The 20967-nt window shown below is 49.7% G+C and overlaps 1 protein-coding gene across 2 annotated transcripts in view; it reads right to left on the minus strand.

Moving 5' to 3' along the window:
- Positions 1 to 20967, minus strand: part of LAMB1 (laminin subunit beta 1) — a 68154-nt gene that overhangs the window by 16641 nt on the left and 30546 nt on the right. For both annotated transcript variants that reach the window (XM_032873393.1, XM_032873391.1), the window contains exons 14-24: positions 18275 to 18410; positions 16879 to 17037; positions 15897 to 16024; positions 15541 to 15664; positions 14870 to 15074; positions 11883 to 12026; positions 11444 to 11675; positions 8320 to 8483; positions 7473 to 7697; positions 6070 to 6284; positions 5341 to 5437 (exon numbers count right to left, since the gene is read on the minus strand). In XM_032873393.1, coding sequence (XP_032729284.1) covers positions 5341 to 5437; positions 6070 to 6284; positions 7473 to 7697; positions 8320 to 8483; positions 11444 to 11675; positions 11883 to 12026; positions 14870 to 15074; positions 15541 to 15664; positions 15897 to 16024; positions 16879 to 17037; positions 18275 to 18410 — 1829 coding nt within the window. The remainder of the gene's footprint in view (positions 1 to 5340; positions 5438 to 6069; positions 6285 to 7472; positions 7698 to 8319; positions 8484 to 11443; positions 11676 to 11882; positions 12027 to 14869; positions 15075 to 15540; positions 15665 to 15896; positions 16025 to 16878; positions 17038 to 18274; positions 18411 to 20967) is intronic.

A 20967-nucleotide genomic window follows, 5' to 3' on the forward strand; every position in this document is an offset into this window, starting at 1 on the left:
AATTCAGTCACCTTTCTGAAAGCCAGAAGTTCCGTGGGTCATCTAGGTCCCAGCTGTTCAAACTCGGGCGTACATCAGAATCACCCGGAGGGTTCACGAAACAGACTGCTTCCCCACCCCCGACCCCCACATTCGAATCTGAATCCTCAGGTCTGGGGTGGGACTTGAATTTGTCTTTCTAACAGTTGTCAGGTGCTGTGGACACAGACCTGTTGGTTCCCCTCCTGTTCTAGCCTTCCTTTTGTATGTCAGTGTGTGCTCGTAGGGATGAGAGGGGAGGAGGGGAGGAGGGTGAGAATGGGGAATGGAAGCAGGGAGGGAGGATGTAAGAGAATTTGTTCATCCTTCAGGAGGTGGAGCTGGAGCGGAGTCATGACTCTGGAAGCTGACCAACGTAGGCAGAAGCACAAACCTAGTGACCTATGTAGGAAGAGGAATGCTTGACGCCCTTTGTAAACGATGGGACTGCTCAGTCTGCCCCCCGCCCCCATCCCAGCGAGCAGAGCCATGCGGGGTCCAAGTGGCCCAGGAGATGGACGCCTTGTCCTCTCTCCAAGACTTGGGGCGACTGAGGCAGATGGGGCACATGCTTTTAGTCTGTTTAGAAAATTCTTTCCCATAGATAATACAAAAGCACACATTGATTCAGTCCTAAAGAGGTTCTTACTGGATTCATACTTGGGGCAAGAGTTGGGTGCATATATTCTCTAATTTCTCTAATAATTTTTCACTTTCTGGCTCTCATTCTGTCATGGGCATCCTTGGGTAGGGAGAACACGGGCCCCGAACTGTAGGGTTTAGAAGGCAAGTGCACCCCCATGAAGGCTTTTCTCCCTCTCTGAGGCTAGGGCTGCAGTGCGGGCCAGGGCGCCAAAGACAGGCAGAACCCCGGCTCTCTCCAGAAGCAGGACTGGGTTAGCAGAACTGACCCACATCGCTTTCCTCTAACTGAAATGTAGACTCAAATCTCACAGATGGATGGACTGGGGTTTCATCACTGAAAACTTTCAGCCTGAACTGTCTCCGGAAGGTCACCGAAGGACTACACTGTATCAGGTTTTCAGGCTGAAGTGGGAGACCCCTAAGCTCCCGTGTTCTCGTGCTCCCTTCTCTGACTGCTGTGCCTGTCCTGGGGATGCCAGGGAGGCGAGCACGGGAAGGCCCGCCTACACTGCCCTGAAAAAAGGCCACCCCCTCCCCTCTGCTTCCCCAACAGCACTTTCCGCTGAAGCAGAAAGGTTGGTTCTCACCTGATAACTGAAAACATCACAGACACTGAAATGATGAAGGAGACTCTGCAATCCCAGCTCCCACTCGCTGGGATCTAAAACTTACACATGAACTTTGCCTGTGGTCTCTGACAAGGCCAGTGGTGGTTCTCCTCTCTTCAGAGGAAAGGCTAGGGGTCCCAGTGGACCGGCAGCTCAGTCCTGTTTTAAGACATGGGATTCTCTGGCAGAGGATCGAAAACTTGCTCTTGGAAAGGAGAAGAAAGTATTTAGCAAACGTTGAGGCCTGATCTTCAGGAATCAGTCACGAACAAGTCATGAACAAGTCACGAAGGTGAAAACTAGCATTTTAAAAATGAGCCCGTAATCGCTGTAATGAGCCATTAAGAATTCTACCTCCATCTGTAGATATATTCTCAGGCGGTAAGTTTCCTCTGTTTTTTCTAAATTTACTGAATTTAAAAACATGATCTCTAAGAGCTAGGAGCATGAATAAAAATGCACCCTTTTTATAGCTATTGAGGCCAAGAAGAAAACACTGGCAAATCAATCCCAGAACAGGAAACGTTAGCCTGTGTGCCTCTCAATCAGTAGGTTCGACTCCCTGCTTGCTTTGCATCTGTCCTGCTCCTCCTCCAGGCGCCTCCAACAACTGAAGAAAGTCCATCCTCCATGGTCTGGCAGTCAAGGCTCTCAGAATCTGGTGAGACCGAATCTCCCCCATGGGTCTCTAGTACATGGTTTCCTGAGGGCTCCGCCGCGCCCCCCCCCCCCAACAGCCTTGATGCTATATATCGTCCTTATTGTGCTCTAGCCAGGGCAAGAACCCTCTCTGAAAACCTGTCATCTGGGGTGCCTGGGTGGCTCAGTCAGCTAAGCATCTGCCTTCCACTAAGGTCATGAGCCCAGGGTCCTGGGACCGAGTCCTGCATGGGGCTCCCTGCTCTTTGGGGAGTCTGCTTCTCCCTCTGCCTCTGCCCCTCCCCCTGCTCATGCTTTCTCTCTGGCAAATAGATAAATCTTTAAAAAAGAAACGTGATTTTCCTTTAAATACCTCCTCAGCTTCACCATGTTATTTCATTTTATTTTATTTCTGGCTTTGCTAAGATGATGTCAGTTTGGAGACAAAAGGTGGGAAGTAACGGTTTCACTTGCAGAAATGAGCCACTAGGCTCATCCAACTTTCTCTATAAAAGGGCCTGGATAGGAAATAGTTAGGCTTTGCAGGCCACAGATCAGACACAAGTGTACGGGGACAGGCAATGGGCTGGGTGCCCCACGGCGGTCTTGGTTTGCCTGCCCCTGGCCTGGCCTGTCCTGCAGGGGACACATGTGCTGTGATTAGGATCATATAAGATAAGCTTTTCCTCTACCGAGAGTATTTGCAGCCCTCTAGAGAATCGAATTAAATCTGATTTCCCAAGTCATGCAGCAAATAAAGAAAAAGGTGGGTAGCTGTAAACGAATCCCAGCCTGAGAAAAGAATACAAGCGTCCTAAAAATTCATGTCTGGGCAAAGGAACGCACTTCATTTTTCCATTAAAAACAATCTGAAATGAGAAACAGCATGATGGGCCTCTCACCTCTGCCCCACATTTCCCACTTGTGCTGGTTTGAGAGACACTGGCCTTTTCCAACAGCCAGAGGACCTCCCTTTGCTATCTATGAATCAACAGAAAGATTCCTCGTGTGACCCTTTGACTCCTGAGGGGCACAGTGCAGAGCTCTGAGCTGAGGCTTTCTCCGGCACGTTCGCCGGTGGGTAGATGGGATTCTCTCCATCCCCAGCACAGTGGCAGGCTTGTTCAGACTTGGGACGACTGGCCAAGAGCCCCAACCCGCCTGGACAATAGGAACATTCAACAAGTCGTACGACTGAGGCTCCACTCATTTGTCTTTCTCACGACTACATTTTTTTCCATAGGGAGGAAACTTTGCCATGACCTTAAGTCTTCCTAGAAGGGTGCTGTTTACCAAGTGGCACCAGAAAGTCTCCGTCTGGGCCCTGGAAGATTTGACATTGAAGACCATTTGACAATTAATTACCTATTTTGAGAAAAGTAGTCCCATTCTCTCCCCATGCTTGTATCTGATTTTGGATGACACCTGTTCTCGTCTGCTCTCACTGTCAGACCCTGTCCCCCCATTTCCATTAGTGACCACATGCCAGTCCCTTCAGAGCTCTGCTCTCCATGTGCTGCTGCATTTCGGCCCCAACCTCATCTGATCATACCAGCCCTGCCCCCAGTCGTCCCGTTCACACAAGACCCAGTGGCAGCCACGATCTCCCCACGGCCAAGTCCCAACTCTCTCTCTCTGTCTCTGCAACCTTTGTAGGTGAGGACATTTCTCCGGTCCACCCTGGTTGTCCAAAACATTTGGGTCCCCACAGTTTCTTATGTAACAGGCTGATCTTTCTTCTGGACACCACGAAGTAATCAGTGGACACAGGTGCCATGGATTTCCCTCTTCACGAAGTCCCTAAAACATGATCTAACTTTCGACCAGAACAAGTTGATACTGTTCCTATGAGCCACAATTGCTCTGGCAGATTTAGAGCTGAACGTTTGAGGATGAAAGGGTGAGGGGTGAAGTTCTGAGCACTCAGTGAACAATTCTCCGATTGACTAACTCCGGGGAACAGGCTTTTCATGCTCACAAAGCTGAGATGGAGTGAAAGGTCAGCAAGCTTCGGCGGCCAACGCTGTTTTGCCAATGACACAGGCTGGTGGAATCAGGCTATACGTGACCCTAGAGCCATGATCTGAAGCAAGTCAAGCCCTTGGGGCATTAGGAGATGGAGGAATCTTTGAGAAGAGTGATTAGAGCCCCCAAGAAGCCCTGTTTTGAACAGGATGTTACTTGTGGGAAGCGGGGGAACAGATGTCCCACTGGATGCCACAGACCTTCTCGTGGAAATGAGAAAACCAGATCCCATAAAGAACCAACACTGAGACTAGTGACCGATGAAGGAAGGAGCACCTGTGGAACAAACCTTAACCTGAGATGTTGGTACAAATCTTCTGGCTAAGAGTCCACTGAAACAAGAGATCATATGCCCAGCATTCAGTGCTTGTCCACTCAAGTCTGCCCCACTGTTCAGGAACAGATGGGGGGACTGAAGGTACACATATTGTCTCTGTGTCTGACCTTTGATAGGAGATGCCCGGTGGAGCACTAGCTAGGAAAATCTGTATTATTTCTTGCCATGGCTGTCCCCCAAAAAGAAAAAGATCATTTTTTATTTAGAGTCCAATGGGGACCTAGAATTTCAGACATGCCCCAAAGAAAATATACCAAAGAACGGTTAAAAAACTACAAAGGTTGCTATCCGTACTTTTAATTTTGTAACGTAGGGAGGAAAACCCAAGCAGGAAAGAAAGACTAGGAAACCAGAGTAGAAGCAGTCTCTGGAAATCCTCTCCACAAAGGCCTTTGCTTTAAGATCTGAAAAAATATCTGGCAAGTCACAACCAAAATTGCAACAGCACGGAAAATTAAGCAACCTTTATGATCCACATGATTTTAACAAGTTTTTGTTCCACAGAAAATGTCAAGTTTTCCCTCAGACTCCTGTCGTGTCACAAGCCTAAGTGAGAATCTGGCTTTTATTCCCATTTACAGACTTGGAGCTCCTGTCACCTCCTCCTTTGCTGGGCAGAGCGCTGCTAGGGTGTGGCCCTCCGGTTCCCATCATGGGGACCTCATGCTGATCACTGTCAGCATCGGAACAAAACCAGATGGGCTGACCAGAAGCACCATTTAACTCTGCATGTGCTGAGAAGGAAGCCGGCCCCAAGACACTGTTCACAGGGGTGGAGAAATCAGTCTGCGGATCTCAGTCGTTAAGGTGAGTCCATATGGGTCAGAAGTGTCAGAAAGCCACTGTGTGTGTCTCCAGGGTGCGTGCAAACCCCTGTGCAGGGGCAGACTCCCCCGCCTGGGGACGGAGCAGGAGGTCAGCAGCCCCCCCTTTGCCACCTGCCCTTCCATGGGGCTGGGTGTCACGAAGCCCACAAATCCATTTCCTGGTACCAAAAACTGCAGCATGTGCCTGCGGCCCCTGGCCCAATCAGCGCCCTCGTGAGGACACCCCCGCTGCCGGCCTCACCTCGGCACTCCACGTTGGGGTCTCCCCAGAAGAGCTCCTGGCACTCGCTGCAGGTGCGGCCTCCGAAGCCGGGCATACACTGACACTGCCCTGTGAACTGCAGCCAGAGGACAGAGCTTGGTCAGCCGGGCCGGTGGCCGCCGGGCAGTCCGCGGTCGCCATCTCAGTGGCCGGCCGGGACAAGCATGACTCAACTGCCCCAGAAGCCCCCTCCGACTCTGACCTCCCTCCCTGCCCCCGGCACTAGGGGCCCAGAGCACAGTTTGCTCTATTTCCAGAGTCCTTCACATGCCACTAGTGAGCCCAGGCCACCTGCGACCCACCTGGCGTGGGGAGCATGTCACTGTCAGGGTGTCAGGAAGCGACAGCACAACTTACAGGGCCCAGTATGGCCACGTGCTTCCTTTCAGGCTGTATGGCTAAGTGAAGAGTCTGGATCAGCAGCCAGGTAGTAATGAAAACAGTGCACACCTGTCCATCCTGAGGGACATCCTGACAGACATCCTGATGGGGACACCCCACAGCACGGGGCAGCCCGACGAGCCACCCCAGGAGGGCTGATTGCCAGTCTGTGCTGCATTTGCCAAGCTGTGTGCCCTGACTGCGAGGCTGCGACCCCAAAGAGGTCAGGGAGCCCCTTCTCTAACTGAGGCAAAGCCACCGAGGGTGCTGGCCGCCCCCCGGGCCCCTAAACGGGAGCCCTCTCCTTGCCGCGCCACGGCGCCTCACCTCGTTGCAAGACGGCCCGAAGGAATGAGCAGGATCACAGCTGCACGGGTCACAGCCGGTGCCGCTGGCTAGCTGCCAGGTGTTGGGTGCACAGCGGTCACAGTTCTGCCCGACCACGTTGGGGAGACACAAGCACTGGCCCGTGGCTTTGTCGCACTGGCAGTCAGAGCCGTTGCAGTGCTGCTGCACCGTCCCCAGGTAATTGCAGACACACTCTGAAAGCGAACGGTGAGACCCGATTCACTTAGCCTCAACACGGTCATAAAATCCGTGACACCCACAGATGATACGAGAGGTAGCTACGTTCTAATGGCTAAGATCTTCCCTCCCAGGTTTTGGCCTAGAAATGCAAACAAGAGAGGAAGGAATGGGGGTGCCTGGGGGACTCAGTCAGCTAAGTGTCTGCCTTTGGCTCAGGTCATGATCCCGGGGTCCTGGGATCCAGCCCCGTACCGGGCTCCCTGTTCTGCTAGGAATCTGCCTCTCCCTCTGCCTGCTGCTTCCCCTGCTTGTGCTCTGCCTGTCAAATAAATAAAAAATATCTTAGGGGGGGAAAAAAGAGGGAAAGGAAAGGAAAGGATTAAAAAAAAGAAATCCCAAGAAACCAAAAAACAAAAATAAAAACAAAACAAAAACCCACCAAAAAACCAAAACCACAAACCAAAAACAAACAAAACAAAACCCCACTAAAACACCGTTCTTCAGTTTTTACAATGTAGACAGTTCTGACATTTCCCAGGCAGACAGGCACAAGGACACACTTCGCCTAGCAGCATTTCTGAAATAGTTAATCAGCTGCTGGAAAATCATGTTAAAATTGAGGACTTTGCTGGAAATGACACACACGAAAAAAATGTACGCTGTGGGACTTCGGCTCTGAGGACTTCAAACCCTCAGCAGGGAGCAGAGGTAACGAATGTGTCAGACAAAGCAGGTAGAGGCCCTGCGAGCGGGTTAGGGAATCCCGTCCTGCCACTCCTCCGCATTCCACACGTGTCTATACCAACACTGGGGCCTGGGGGGCAGCAGCCTTGGGAGGAGAGGCAGGGTGATCTCCTGATAAGACAGAAAGGAGGAGTTCTGGAAGAGACACCCCTTAGGCGGGAAGGCTTTGTCCCCCAATGGCAGGAGGAAAGTGGCCGGCCGGAGTGGGTACTTAGGACCTCTATCGCGTGCCTCCTTCAGGCACTGTGCCACATCTTGGGACTTGAATTCCTACCAGAAAATGAAGATGTAACCAAAAAAAAAAAAAAAGGGTGTCAATCATATCTTTCTTTTGTCAGAGAAAAAGCTTGACAGGTATTTTCCCAGACAAAACAGACACCTGAAGATGAACGTCTCCCCGATAGTGAAGAAGGTGGTGGAAATCCCTGGAAAGGCAGGCAAAAGGAAGCTGAGCTTACTGCGACAGTCCTGCCGGAGGGCGTCCCCATAGTACCCGGACCGGCAGAGCTGGCACTGCTCCCCCTCTGTGTGGTAGAGGCACCTGAGGCACGTCCCCATCTCCTTGTCGCAGGCTTCTGGGTCCGTCGTGTCGATGTTGTGGTGACACTGGCAGGGCTGACAGGAGCCTCCCACATCCGAGGGATTGCCAAAGAAGCCTGGGGCACAGTCGTCACACCTGGAGCCTAGGGACCGAGCACAAGCCATTCAGCCCGCTGACACACACGTCCGGTCCCCCCGACATTCCTGGCGACAACGCCGACCCAGGTCCTCACCAAGCCCGGGGTGACCGCGTCATTAGCGGGAAAGGAGGGCTCGGAATCTGTGCCAGTACTTCTGAGCCGTGGACAGGCATCACTAATATCAGAATCCGTGGGTCAAGGAGGGAGTTAAAGGGACTGCTCACAAGTACGTGGCCTCCTCAAGTGCTGGCGGATCACGAGAGTGTCATCGGCAACCAAGAACATATCGAGTTCGGCCAGTTCGGCTGTTGGTCACTCCCTGCCTCCCATGTGGCCAGATCACCCCGCTGAGCCTTTCCCACCGGGAGCTGGATAAGGGATTCACTCTCAGATTCAAGTGAGCTTGCCGTCCTGCTCTTAGAGCAACGTCGCGGACTCAAGAATTTCCTCTACTCCACATGCCAAACGGGGAAAGGAGCAACTTTGGTATGTCACGTTCCCTTCAGCTTTAATTAAGGATTGTAAACATGACACCACATTGTCTCCCTCTTCATCTCTGTCCTTCATGGTCAACTAGAACTCAAAAAGACACAGCCTTTCCTCCGGGAGTCCGGACCCTACTTACCAATGTACCCAGGATCACAGACACAAGCCAGTTGTAAAGTCACAGGGTCCTGATAGCAGCTGCTGGCGAACTGGCGCCCGCTGTCGGGACCGTCTGGGCAAGGGCAAGGGCGGCAGTGATCTCCAGACCCGATGATGGGATCGCCATAGTAACCGGCCAAGCACCTGCGTCAGTCCCAGAGGAGAGAGGGCCATGAACCACCATTGTAAGAAACGAGTTACAGGAAAGAGTCTCAGAAACCGTGTTCTCTGCTTGGGGACATTCCCTCCCCATTCCTCATGTTTCCACTTGGAAGATTTTCTAAGGTTCTCCTTGGAAATTTTCCAAGGTTTCCATTGGTTCTCCAATGCCAGCTCCAATCAGAACCCTTTGGAGGGCTCGTTAGAACAGGTCACCGCATTCATCCCTTCATTTCTGACTTAGTTGGTCCCATGTGATGCTGATGCTGCTCGTCCAGGGATCATGTGAGCCGGCGCGCTGCGTTAGGAACCTCACTCCCTCCTCCCCAAGCAGCAGAGGTACCTCTCCTCACGTGCACCCTGTTGTCCTATCGGCTGCCTGCCTGCCCTGACTCACATTACAGAGTCTGGGGAAGGAGGTGGGGGCTGCCAGGGGGTTGCGGGAAGGCAGTGTGTGGTTGTGTCTGTCTGCCCACGCCGGGGAGGGGTGACGAGTGAGCAAGCCCACGGTGGCTTGTTCTGTGCTCTAGCCTTTACCAGCAGCCAAGCTGACAAGGGTGCTCTCCAGCTGCAGGACTCCTGTGTCTATCTGTTAGGGGCGTTTAAACTAGGAGAGGCACGAGGGATGTCATTTATCAGCCCCCACCTCCTCTCCTCACGGATCAGGGATCCACGGAGGTTCAATGGCTTGCAAGGCTTTACATAGCAGATAGCAATGAGCCAAGATCTGAATCCAGCCTCCTGAATTGTAGCAAGGAATTCTATGTGATGCTGCTCTTTAACATGACTAATTCGCTTGCTTTTCCTCCCTGTAACAAAGGGGGAAGGGGCTTGGAGATCATCAGATCCAACCTAGTTATTCTACCAGCAGATGGCTGGACACTCGGAGAGGTGAGCTAACTCGCCCAGGTCTTTGCAACAGGCTAGGAGCAGAACTGAACCTAAGGTCTGATTTTCAATTCATTTTGTTTTTCATGGTTTTTATTATTTGGGGTTTTTTTTGGTGGGGAGGGGTATTTTTGCTTTTTTTCTTTTGAAATGGGTAATTTTTTTTTTAAATGGGGTACGGGAGGGAGATGAAGAAATAGAAGGGAAAACTGTTCAGAGGAAATTAACCTTCTACTTAATCAGACACAGACAGGACACAAGAACATGTTTTCCAGTTATGGGCTGGGAAAGTCGGCAGAGATGAGGCAATTTTGTCCAACGGGTTCTGAGAAAGTTTTCTAGGAGGCTTTTCTAGGTGAAATAAATCCAGATACCTCATGACAGAAACTGAGTTTTCATTTCCTGCCTCTCCCTCCTCTTCCCCCCTTGGGAATGAGCTGAGCCTAGAGTGGCTGCTCAAATTCGCAGGACTGCAACTCCGATCGTCTTGGAATAAAGAAAAGAGTGATGAGAAGTTGGCTCACAGAATCCCAGATATTTTCATAAAGCTTTGTCATCCCCACGTAGGGCTTTCACATTTTTCCTATGAGAAACAAAGTGCTTTACAAAGAAAATCTAACACAATCACAAATACCGAGCCAGCTCTTCTCACGGGATGCTCGTCTTGTTACATTGCCCCCCCACCACCACCCCACCCCTGGATTTCACAACTGCGCAGTGGATGACCACCTGGGTTCCCTCCCTCATCTTCCTGTTCTTTCTAATCTGATTTTCTCATCTGTCTCTTTTGAACTTACCCTACACCTCCCAAAGAACAATAATAAAAATCTTAATGCAGAAAACAAGAGATGACATCAATATGTTAATTTCTTCCTTTTAAGTCTCGTATAACTGTTTCCTTTTTATCTTCTTGCAAGGCAATTTTGTGGTTGGAAGGAATAATTTTTATTCAAAGGAGTAGTTACTGGAACCTCCAAAATTTTTTTTTTAAGATTTATTTTTTTGAGAAAGAGAGAGAGCAAGCACACAGAGGGAGAGGCAGAAGCAGACCCCCCGACTAAGCCCAGAGCCCAGTGCTCCCAGGACCCTGAGATCACAACCTGAGCTGAAGGCAGACGCCTACCCGACTGAGCCACCCAGGAGACCCCAGAACCTCCAAATTCTTGAACAGCACTCCAGCACAGAGCTGAAAACCCCGTATTTGCTTCCACGCACATCGTCCCAACATAAGCTAATCATGTATTCAATTCCCACTGCCAATTTCTCTTTCATCTGATGAACAATTTTGGCACTGAGGCATTTGCTGACATTTTAAAAACAAAAGTCCCAGATAGAGTGGACGGATGTTAATTGAGGTGAAAGGTGAGGACCATCACTCCAAAAAAAAAATCAGTTCTTGTCGCAGATCTGCCTTTCATCAGTAATGAACAGTGTAAGTCAGCATGTAATTTCATCACGTGGATTGTTAGCAACTGAGCTTGACCGTAATGTTATTTGGGGGCACATTCTAGGTTCTCTTTTGCTGTATCTAGTACAGTGCACTCTATATCCATAATAATTATTCAATTAACCTGCTAACTGGAGAACACGTCTCCTTTCTCACATTTTATGTGCCCTCCTAGAAGCTGGAGCAGCATTAAAGTGTCTCAAAAAACAAAGCAGTCTGAAATGCCTAATTCTGTTTGGATCTGGTTTCTACTTTGACCCAAAGGAGGCATTCACACTTCAGAATGCTCATCCTTGGTGAGAATCTGCTGAGACCGAGGACTTCTGTCCAGATCTAGGCTGACCTCCAGGATGGCGCTCCAAGGGGGGGCAGCTCACGTTTGTTCTCCGCCATACCCCCAAGCACCAACACGGCACTTGGCACACAGAAGGTATCAACTAAAGGCATGCTGGAGAAAGGAATGAGCTCCTAGGAAATACGGAGGCGATCAGAAATGAACAAACCTTCTGGAATCTGGCAGAGATTCTGCCTGGCATTTGTCTAAGATGCTGTCGGCTCAGCCCCCAAACTGTCTCCTCCTCTTTGCTTTCGAGCGGCCGCAAGCACGTACCTTTCACAGTTGTGCCCCGTGGTGTAGTCCTGGCAGCCCAGGCAGGCCCCCGTCGCCACGTCGCAGTCCTCAGCGTGGCCGTTACACCGGCAGGGCTGGCAGCTCGGGAAGCCCCAGTACCCGGGCAGGCACCGGTCACACTGCCGAGCATACACGCCCTGGAAACACCGGCACTGGCCGGTGACGGGATGGCAGAAAGCGTGGACGGATCCTTGCAGGTGGCACTCACAAGCTGAAGAAAGAGGCAACCGTGGAATCACCTTGAGAAACTCCTTCAGTACAAACACACCCCAGAGAGAAGCACCCCGGTGCCCGGATCAGAAGGCCTAGGGCTCGGGTGGTCGTCTGTGGGGCGACACCCCGCCTCCCGAAGCCACGGAACCCATGGGTGTTTCTCAGATTCACTCCAGGGAACATGTGGTGGTTCTGATTAACCTACGTTTGCAGCCACTGGGCCCAAAGCCAAAGGTGCCAGGAGCGCATCTGTCACAGGTTCTTCCAACCACGTTCGGCCGGCACTGGCACTGGCCTCCGTTGGGGTCGCAGACGGAACTCAGTGAGCCCTGGGGGTCGCATTCACAAGCTGCAGGGAGATAGAGAGGCCAGAACCCGTGACACGGAGTAGCCGATCTCGGGAGAGAATGGAGCACAGGGAGTCACATGGGCTCTGAACCGGACTGCCCCTTTTCTCGGGCTCACCCGGATCGTCCCTCTTTATTGCCTTGGCTCATTCAGAATTCCTATTAAAATAATGTCATCCCCACAAAGAAAGGGGAAAATGTTCCATGCTCATGGATTGGAAGAACAAATATTGTTAAAGTGTCTGTGCTGCCCAGAGCAATCTACACATTCAATGCAATCCTATCAAAACACCATTGATATTTTTCACAGAGCTGGAACAAATAATCCTAAAATTTGTATGGAACCAGAAAAGACCCCGAATAGTCAAAGGATTGTTGAAAAAGAAAACCAAAGCTGGTGGCATCACAATTTTGGACTTCAAGCTCTATTACAAATCTGTCATCATCAAGACAGTATGGTACTAGCATGAAAACAGACACATAGATCAGTGGAACAGAATAGAGAGCCCAGAAATAGACACTCAACTCTGTGGTCAACTAATCTTCAACAAAGCAGGAAAGAATGTCCAATGGAAAAAAGACAGCCTCTTCAACAAATGGTGTTGGGAGAATTGGACAGCCACATGCAGAAAAATGAAACTGGACCCTTTCCTTACACCACACATGAAAATAGACTCAAAATGGATGAAAGACCTAAATGTGAGACAGGAATCCATCAAAATCCTAGAGGAGAACATAGGCAGCAACCTCTGTGGCCTCTGCCACAGCAAATTCTTGCTAGACAGGTCTCCAAAGGCAAAGGAAGCAAGAGCAAAAATGAACTGTTGGAATTTCATCAAGATAAAAAGCTTCTGCACATCAAAGGAACCAGTCAACAAAACCGAAAGACAATTGACTGAATGGGAGAAGATATTCGCAAATGACATATCAGATAAATGGCTAGTATCCAAAATCTAAAAAGAACTTATCAACCTCAACACCCAAAGAACAAATAATCCAATCAAGAAATGGGCAGAGGACATGAACAGACATTTCTGCAAAGAAGACATCCAGATGGCCAACAGACACATGAAAAAGTGTTCCACATCACTTGGCATTAGGGAAATACAAATCAAAACCACAATGAGATACCACCTCACACCAGTCAGAATGGCTAAAATTAACAAGTCAGGAAACAACAGATGTTGGCAAGGATGCAGAGAAAGGGGGAACCTTCCTACACTGTTGGTGGGAATGCAAGCTGGTATAGTCACTCTGGAAAACAGCATGGAGGTTCCTCAAAGAGTTGAAAATAGGGCTACTCTACGACCCAGCAATTGCACTACTGGGTATTTACCCTAAAGATACAAACGTAGTGATCCGAAGGGGCATGTGCACCCCAATGTTTATAGCAGCAATGTCCACAATAGCCAAACTATGGAAAGAGCCCAGATGTCCACCAACAGATGAAAGGATAAAGATGAGGTATATATACACAAAATAGAATACTATGCAGCCATCAAAAAAATGAAATCTTGCCATTTGCAACGATGTGGATGGAACTAGAGGGTATTATGCTGAGCGAAATAATCAGAGAAAGACAATTATCACATGATCTCACTGATATTTGGAATTTAAAAAACAAAACAAAGGATCATAGAGGGAGAGAGGAAAAAAAAAAAAAAAAGACAAAACCAGAGAGGGAGATTCATTATAAGAGACTCTTAAGAATAGGAAACAAGGGAGGGGGGTAGGGAGAGGGTGGTTGGGTTATGGACATTGGGGAGGGTACGTGCTATGGTGAGTGCTGTGAAGTGTGTAAAACTGGTGATTCACAGACCTGTACCCCTGGGGCTAATAATACATTATATGTTAATAAAAAAAATTAAAAAAATACTTCTCATACAATGACTTGTAAATAAAATCTGTACCATTAAAAATATAATATGCAAAAAAAAATAGGAAACAAACTGAGGGTTGTTGGAGGGGAGGGGGTTGGGGGGGATGGGTTTACTGGGTGAATGGACATTAAGGAGGGCACGTGATATAATGAGCACTGGGTATAAGACTGATGAATCACAGACCTACCTCTGAAACCAATTATATGTTAATTAATTGAATTTAAATTTAATAAATAAATAAATAGGATCCCTATGATGGGTGGGAAGGAAGCAACAGGAGATGGGAGTTGGCAGATTAAAGCAGCTTCTCTCCAAAGGAGGTCATTAAGATTTTCTACCCTTGCCTTCGAAGTTCAACTTGCACAGGACCTTAGACAAAAGCCCAGGGACATTTGGGAGGGGTCTGATCTTTCAACGAGAAAAGCAAATTTCAGTTGTATATGATGCTCCCCGATTCTATCCCAACTCCCCACCTGCCTACGGAAATACTGTATCTTCCTGGCTTTGCCCCTAGTCACTGTTGTGATTGCATTTAAAAAAGTTTTTCTTATTTAAATTCAATGTAATTAACACATACTGTATTATTAGTTTCAGAGGTATGGGTCAGTGATTCATCAGTCTCATAAAACACCCAGTGCTCCTCACATCACATGCCCTCCTTAATGCCCATCACCCAATTACCCCATTCTCCCACCCCCCTCCCCTCCAGCAACCCTCTGTTTGTTTCCTACAGTTAGGAGTCTCATACGGTTTGCCACCCTCACTGGTTCCATCTTATTTTTCCTTCCCTTCCCCTATGTGACTGCATTTTCAATGGTGCTCTACCACTAAAATATTCTTTAAAAATGAAAAAGGCAAACTGTGGTCACCACAGGTCTCGCACAGAGCTACAGGGCACGCCTTCCCACGTACCTCGTGATGCCAAGTACTCTTGGCCCCAAGAAAGGAGGGTCGGGGAAACCTACCCAGGCCTGTCTGGTGTAACAGGGCGGAAATGCTGAAGATTATGTTTCTGCATACGTCGGTCATTGGTGTTTTCACAACGCTTCTGCTGTTCTCCAGACATCTGTATCTCTGAAAGGTTTCCCAGGCGCTGTTGGTGACCAGCCCATCCCCTGAGCCTCCCACGGTGAAGATGTCCAGAGATTTACAGAACGGCATGAGAACAAGCTGTGAAAGATCAAGAACAGCAAAGAGCTCTTATGGGGGGGCGGGGGGACGGGGGGCAGGGCGCTCTGTCATCAACTACAGCAAGTCAATGCATCAGAGCCCCAAGTGCTACTTTGACTCTGGGAAAGAAAAATATCAGACTCACTGAGTACAATGAAAACCTTTCCACTCTTAAATATTCTTGCCAGAAAACATTTAGATACACCTTACATCATCTGGTGGCTTTTGGAAGACCGTTTTTAAGATTCTTTTTACTTCCACAAACAAATCGCTTGAGTAAATCCTTTCAGAAGGTAGTTTTTATTAAAATAAATAAGCCGAGTAGCTTTTGAGGCAAGAGAAAAATGATCGTGCCTAACTTGTCTATGTTTTACCCCCTCCATAAAACCCTCCGGGGAAGCAGATGAATACTCTCCGCCCATGCCTTCCCCCATGACCTTCACTTCAGAAATGACCTTGCACTTACGGAATCGATGAGTGTGTAGGGACTCTCCACGTCGCTATCGGAGGACGTGTACTGGGGCAGTTCCAACCTCACAGTGTAGTTTACACCCTTCTCAAAGCACACGGGGCGTGGAAGGACAACATACCTGCCCCCAGACGAGAGGGAAAAATACCAACCCCAAGTCAACGTTTAGGTATCCAATCAACCCATCCCTCCCTCAAAGCTCTAGGCAGATCACAGCAAAAGTAGAAAGGCAATGGTCCGTGTTCAGCTCCAGCTCTGAAATGCTAACGGGACAACTCGCAAGGCAAGGGACCAGAAAAAATATAATAATCTGCCCATTCATTCCATGAGCTGCAAACGAGCATCACACTGACCTCGAGCCCGGCGACAAGGACACCACCTGGTTGTCATCATCGGGAATAGTGTTACCGCATCGGCTGCTGGCTGGGATCTTTCCAGGTCGCTGCACCGTGATGACAGCTTTTTCCCAGCGGTCGGGGAGCTAGAGTAAGAGACGAGCCATCAAAGGAACAGCCTCACTGGCCTGCTGCTGCCTTTCTGTGTGTAAGGACCTCTCCCAACCGATCATTTGCCAAGTTTAAATGAGAAACACTCACTTGCATTTCCCTTTCCTCTTTCTCATTTCCTCTGCTCTGGCCCCTGCTCCAGCCCTAATCTTGTCTCACTTGGACACCTAACAGCCTCCCTGCTCTCCTTGCCTTTCCCAGGGCCCTCTCTGGCCATCAGGCAACACAGCCCCAATCAGAAGGATCCCCTTGCCCCAAACACTGTAATACAGCATCCAGGCTCATGTGTTGATCCCAGCAGTCTTCCCAACAGCATCTCCAGCGATGCCCTTATCCAGCCACGAGGACACACTCTCAAAACCCTCTCCCCCTGCTCACGCCGTTCCTCACTTCCTTTGGTGTCAAAATTCCATCTCTGTTCTCAGGCTTAGAAATCATTCTTTCTGGGACGTTTTGGCAGCATCTGACGCAGCTGGGGCTGGCGTAAGAGGCAGGACTGTCCGCATCTCTGCCCTTGCCCTTTCCACCTTTAGCCTTTTATTAAAGGTGGAGCGCTCGTCTGAGCCTGGGGGCCATGCAGGCCGTGAGGTCAAGCAGAGCGTCTGACATGTTCTGCTCACCTCCTCAGGTCTCAGCAAGGCTGAGAGCCTCAGGAGGGATCACTAAAGGCTTGTGAAACTGAATTTGAGAAAAATGTCCATTTTTGCTTCCCTGGGGGATAGAAAGTCAGAGAGGCTCCTCTATTCTAATGCAAACTCCGAATCTCACAAAAACTGCATCATTGTTAGAAGAGATTTCTACCACCCCTGCAAGTCCCCGGAAGGTTTACCTGTGGTTCATAGCGAATTATGATGTCATACTCCATGGAATATGGTATGTTGTCAATGAAAAACTCCAAATAAGCCCCTTCGGGCACTCGGACGAAGCCCGCTCCAGTCCAGGAAGGGATCCGGTCCTGGATGTACTGCCGCTCCACTACGCTGACCCCCTGAGGACAAGGGAAAATGGCTTTCCAGGAAATATAACAGTTAAAGAAATCTGAAGTCACCCAAAGGTCAAAACTATAGTCATTCTACCTATTTTTTTGCAGTCGCATTTACTTGGTAGAGGGTACAAGTTTTTCAGGCATAAAGAGGAAACAGGTTACTTCTTGGTTTTGTGGGTGGGGTAGTCTTGGGACCTCGGAGACGGGACAAAAAGTCTTAGGAGACACCTTCTAGGATAGAGCCAGGAGTGAGCATAAAGAAAGGAGAGAGAACGTCCCAAATGCTTTGTAAGCAAGTTGAGCAGTGACAAGCTATTTCCCAGATTTTCTACAAGGCTAGTCCTGTATCTGGTGGATGTGCTCACCTCCTCACTGTGTTCATTTCAAACTCCAAGTACAACTGAAGAAACATCAGATCATCATGAGGGCTCCCTACTGAGGCGGTGATTCTGATTGTCAGGGAGATTAAAGATCGACCAATTTCAGGTAACTCGAGCACGCCTTTGAGTTTGCTCACACGATCACGGATAACCACTGTGATCAGTCACCTCCAAAGACCAAGTCCTTCATTCCCTGTACGTATGGGTGTTTGGATCTACCCTTCAGGAAGTTTATTACCCTGCCCTCAGATCTGGTCTGGCTTTGCGACTTCTGACCAACAGAACGTGAGAAAATGACCTTCCGAAACTCTGGAGCCCAGGCTTTAAGAGACCTGGTGGTTTCTCTTGCCTCCTTCTTGGAAGCCAGATGCCGCGCTGTGAGGAAGCTCAGGGTGGCTACTTGGGGGGCCTGAGGAGGGGGGGCGGTATGTGGAGGAAAATGCCCAGCCCGCCTCCAGCTGCTTTGGCTACCCCGCTGAAGTGCCGTGGGTACCTTTGAAGCCACTACATTTTGGAATGGCTGCTTACACAGCGATGGAAAACTCCCATCTGAGTATTTACCCTATGACATCAACAATAACTTTGGAGCGCAAGTGGAGGAGTGAAAGAATGAAAAATAAGCACCCCACCCCCCCAAAAAACCCACTGAAAGCTTCATCAGTATAACTTTCAAAGTCTCTTTGTGAGTTACAGATTTACTCAGCTTTAAATAGGACTGTTCTCAAAAAGGCACGGTCCCCATCCTGTCAAGAGCTACAAAAACGCTTTGTAAATGGACTCTTTAAAACACTTGCATACGCTATGACTGCCCCTCCCACCGAACCCAGCTTCTCCCATCTGCCTGGCACCCCCCTACTTACAGGCCCGAAGTTGGCTTCTTCTGCTTCATAGATGTAGTGATCCAAGGTGGTAAAGTAGTACCCAGACTCCATCTCGTTGCACTGGCGCCCGATGACGTGGGGGCGGCACGCGCACTGGCCTGACTCCGCGGAGCAGCTGGGAGGGGGGAGGGGCAGTAAAGCAAGTCAGCGGGGCCACCAGGCTTGACTGAAGCCACCTGACACAGTTCTGCATTTTCTCCTAAACATCAAATGGCTGAAATATTCATGTAGGGTTTTCTTATTTTTTCAGTAAAACAAATACATGGGGGAAAAAAAAAACTCCTGCCTCTGATTTAATTGCAAAGTCTAGAGCTGAAAGCTCCCCGTGACCTGGTCTTTTAGGTTTTGTCTTGCTTGTCTTTCTTCACTATGCTCCATCCCCGCCATACTGAGGTTTTTCTGTGGATGCCACCAACGTTCTTGCTTTGCTCTTTTATATCTTTTGCCTGATTTCCAACTGCAATCTCGTTCCTGGACCTCAGACCCAAAGACCAAACTTTTAGAAGGTCGGTGCTGACTTAGCAGTCCCTGACGTTAAAGACAGATCCCAAAGGGCAATGACCAACCACTGCCACTGTTCTCTGCTGGGGACAGAACCCTGTCAGCCAGTAACTCTACCAAGGCAGAAACCTAGAAGTTATTCTTTGGAATCTTTCATATCTAAGCAGGAACCCAGTTCTGTGACTTCACAGCCTGGCCTCTAGGGCTTCTCCTCCCACTTCCCACGGGCTGTGCCATGCCTTTCTTCATCCTTGTATTCACAGTAAAATCGGCTGCAGCTTCTCGTCAGTGTCCTTGTGGCTGGTGTTCCAACTTTACAACCTGGACCACCACCGCCCACACAGCGAGCTGCCTAATGACCTTCCTAAGATGCACCAACTGCATCACTTCCTGGCCTTGAGCAGGTGCACCAGCCTTCCACAGTCTGGCCCTTCTCTACCTTTCTAACTCCCCTTCTCCCCTCACTTCTCCAACCATATGGAACGGTTATGGTTTCTCCAATGCACAGGGGGCTGTGGACCCTTCCCTTGGCTTATGTCATTCCTGCAGCCTTGAATACCCTTGTCCCCCATTCACCCAGCAAAGAGCCACCTGTCCTTTCAAGACTCAGCTCACAAAGGACTCCGCTGCAGCCTCTCCTGACCATCACTCTCCACCCCACAGAACGAGCCCCCTTCTCTTTCGTGCCACCACCTCTGTGCAGGAGGAACGCTGTGGTTACAACACGTACGACACAAGCTGTCACGTACTAGTTGCTCGTGGAAGCTGAGAGGTTGTGTTTCAAAACCTACCGGCCTTTCAAAGCCTGGCCCAGCATTCAGCCCTCCTGTGGAGTCGCCTTTGGTTTCTGCTACCCTCGAGTGGTGCCTTCTGAGGGCTCCACTACTCTTTATCTGTATTGTTAAGACATTTATTGCTTTCTCTCTCGTAGTGTAACCACTGACAGACCCGCCTGACCCGCCGCTAGACAGCAAATTGCTTCAAAGTTCGGACTGTACCTCCCTCATCTCGGTCGGGCCCTTCACACCCTTGTGGGGCCTGGCCCAGTGCACACAGCACACTCAAACCCCGGCTGAACAAATAAATGCATGAAGGATACACATTCTGAATAAAAAAGATTAAAAAAAAAGAAAAATGGGAGTTTCATGAAAAAGGAAAAACTTTTTTTTTAACTAAACACATGGTTTCAGATAATAAAGGCCTCTGGATAAACGTAACGTACTCATTTTGCTTTCAGCCTATGTCTCTTTTTCCGTGAGTCCAGGGTATATGTGCTGCCGAAGCGAGCACTTCCGTGAGTCCAAGGTAAAACCAAATTGTATGCACCCATTCTTACTTCATTCAAGTCAAGACGGGGTTTGGAATTGTTACGTTAAACGCATTCCCAGTGTTCAGATTTTTTCCTCAGTCCAAAGCCCATTTGAACCAAGTCTCCAAGGCAAGTTACAACCCTTGGGAAGACGGAATGCTCCAAGGTATTTTACCAATGTCCCCCCCTGCCCCTCAGCCCTCCCACAGCCCCAGCCAAGTCTTCCTCCCGCAGATCACGTGAATGGCTCCTACCATACAGGACTACGAGTGCTTCACACCTCAGAGCCAATTCCCAGAGGAGACACCTCGCTGCAAGGGGGACCTAGCCCTCTTGGGGCACAGTCCACCCACAAAAGCCATTTTCCAAAGCTCAGGCAGCAGACATCCTGTCCTATGAGCAAGAGAAAATCCTTCTTTCCTCCCCAGCAGACGCTTCCTGAGGGAACACACATGTACAAACAGCAACCACCGAAGAAGAAAGCAACCAGACTCTCCACATGGCATCAGCAGACAGCACGCAAGTGAAGGTGACGGTACCCAAGACAGAAGCGAATGCCCAATTCTGAATTCTGAAGGTGAGACAACTCACGAGAACCCAGTCATGTGAGAGGAGCTCCCGTAACACCTGCCCTGGCCATTGCAGGCCGCTCTGTGTCCACAGCGGGAAGGATGGTCTCCCACAGGCGCGCCACCTCCTGGACGCCTGCACCGCGAGCAAACGTGTTCCTGTGGCTTCTCCTGGCCCTGGGCACTGAAGCTCCAGCCCTGACCCAGCTGGCCCTGCCTGTGTGCTCCCCGCCACAAAGGGGCCATTCCCCTGGCTGGCCCGCCTGTCCTCTCTGCCTTGCCTCTGTCCCCAG

Source organism: Lontra canadensis, unplaced genomic scaffold (assembly GCF_010015895.1).
Source record: "Lontra canadensis isolate GAN:19392208 unplaced genomic scaffold, GSC_riverotter_1.0 scaffold48, whole genome shotgun sequence".
In the NCBI taxonomy this organism is placed as follows: domain Eukaryota; kingdom Metazoa; phylum Chordata; class Mammalia; order Carnivora; family Mustelidae; genus Lontra; species Lontra canadensis.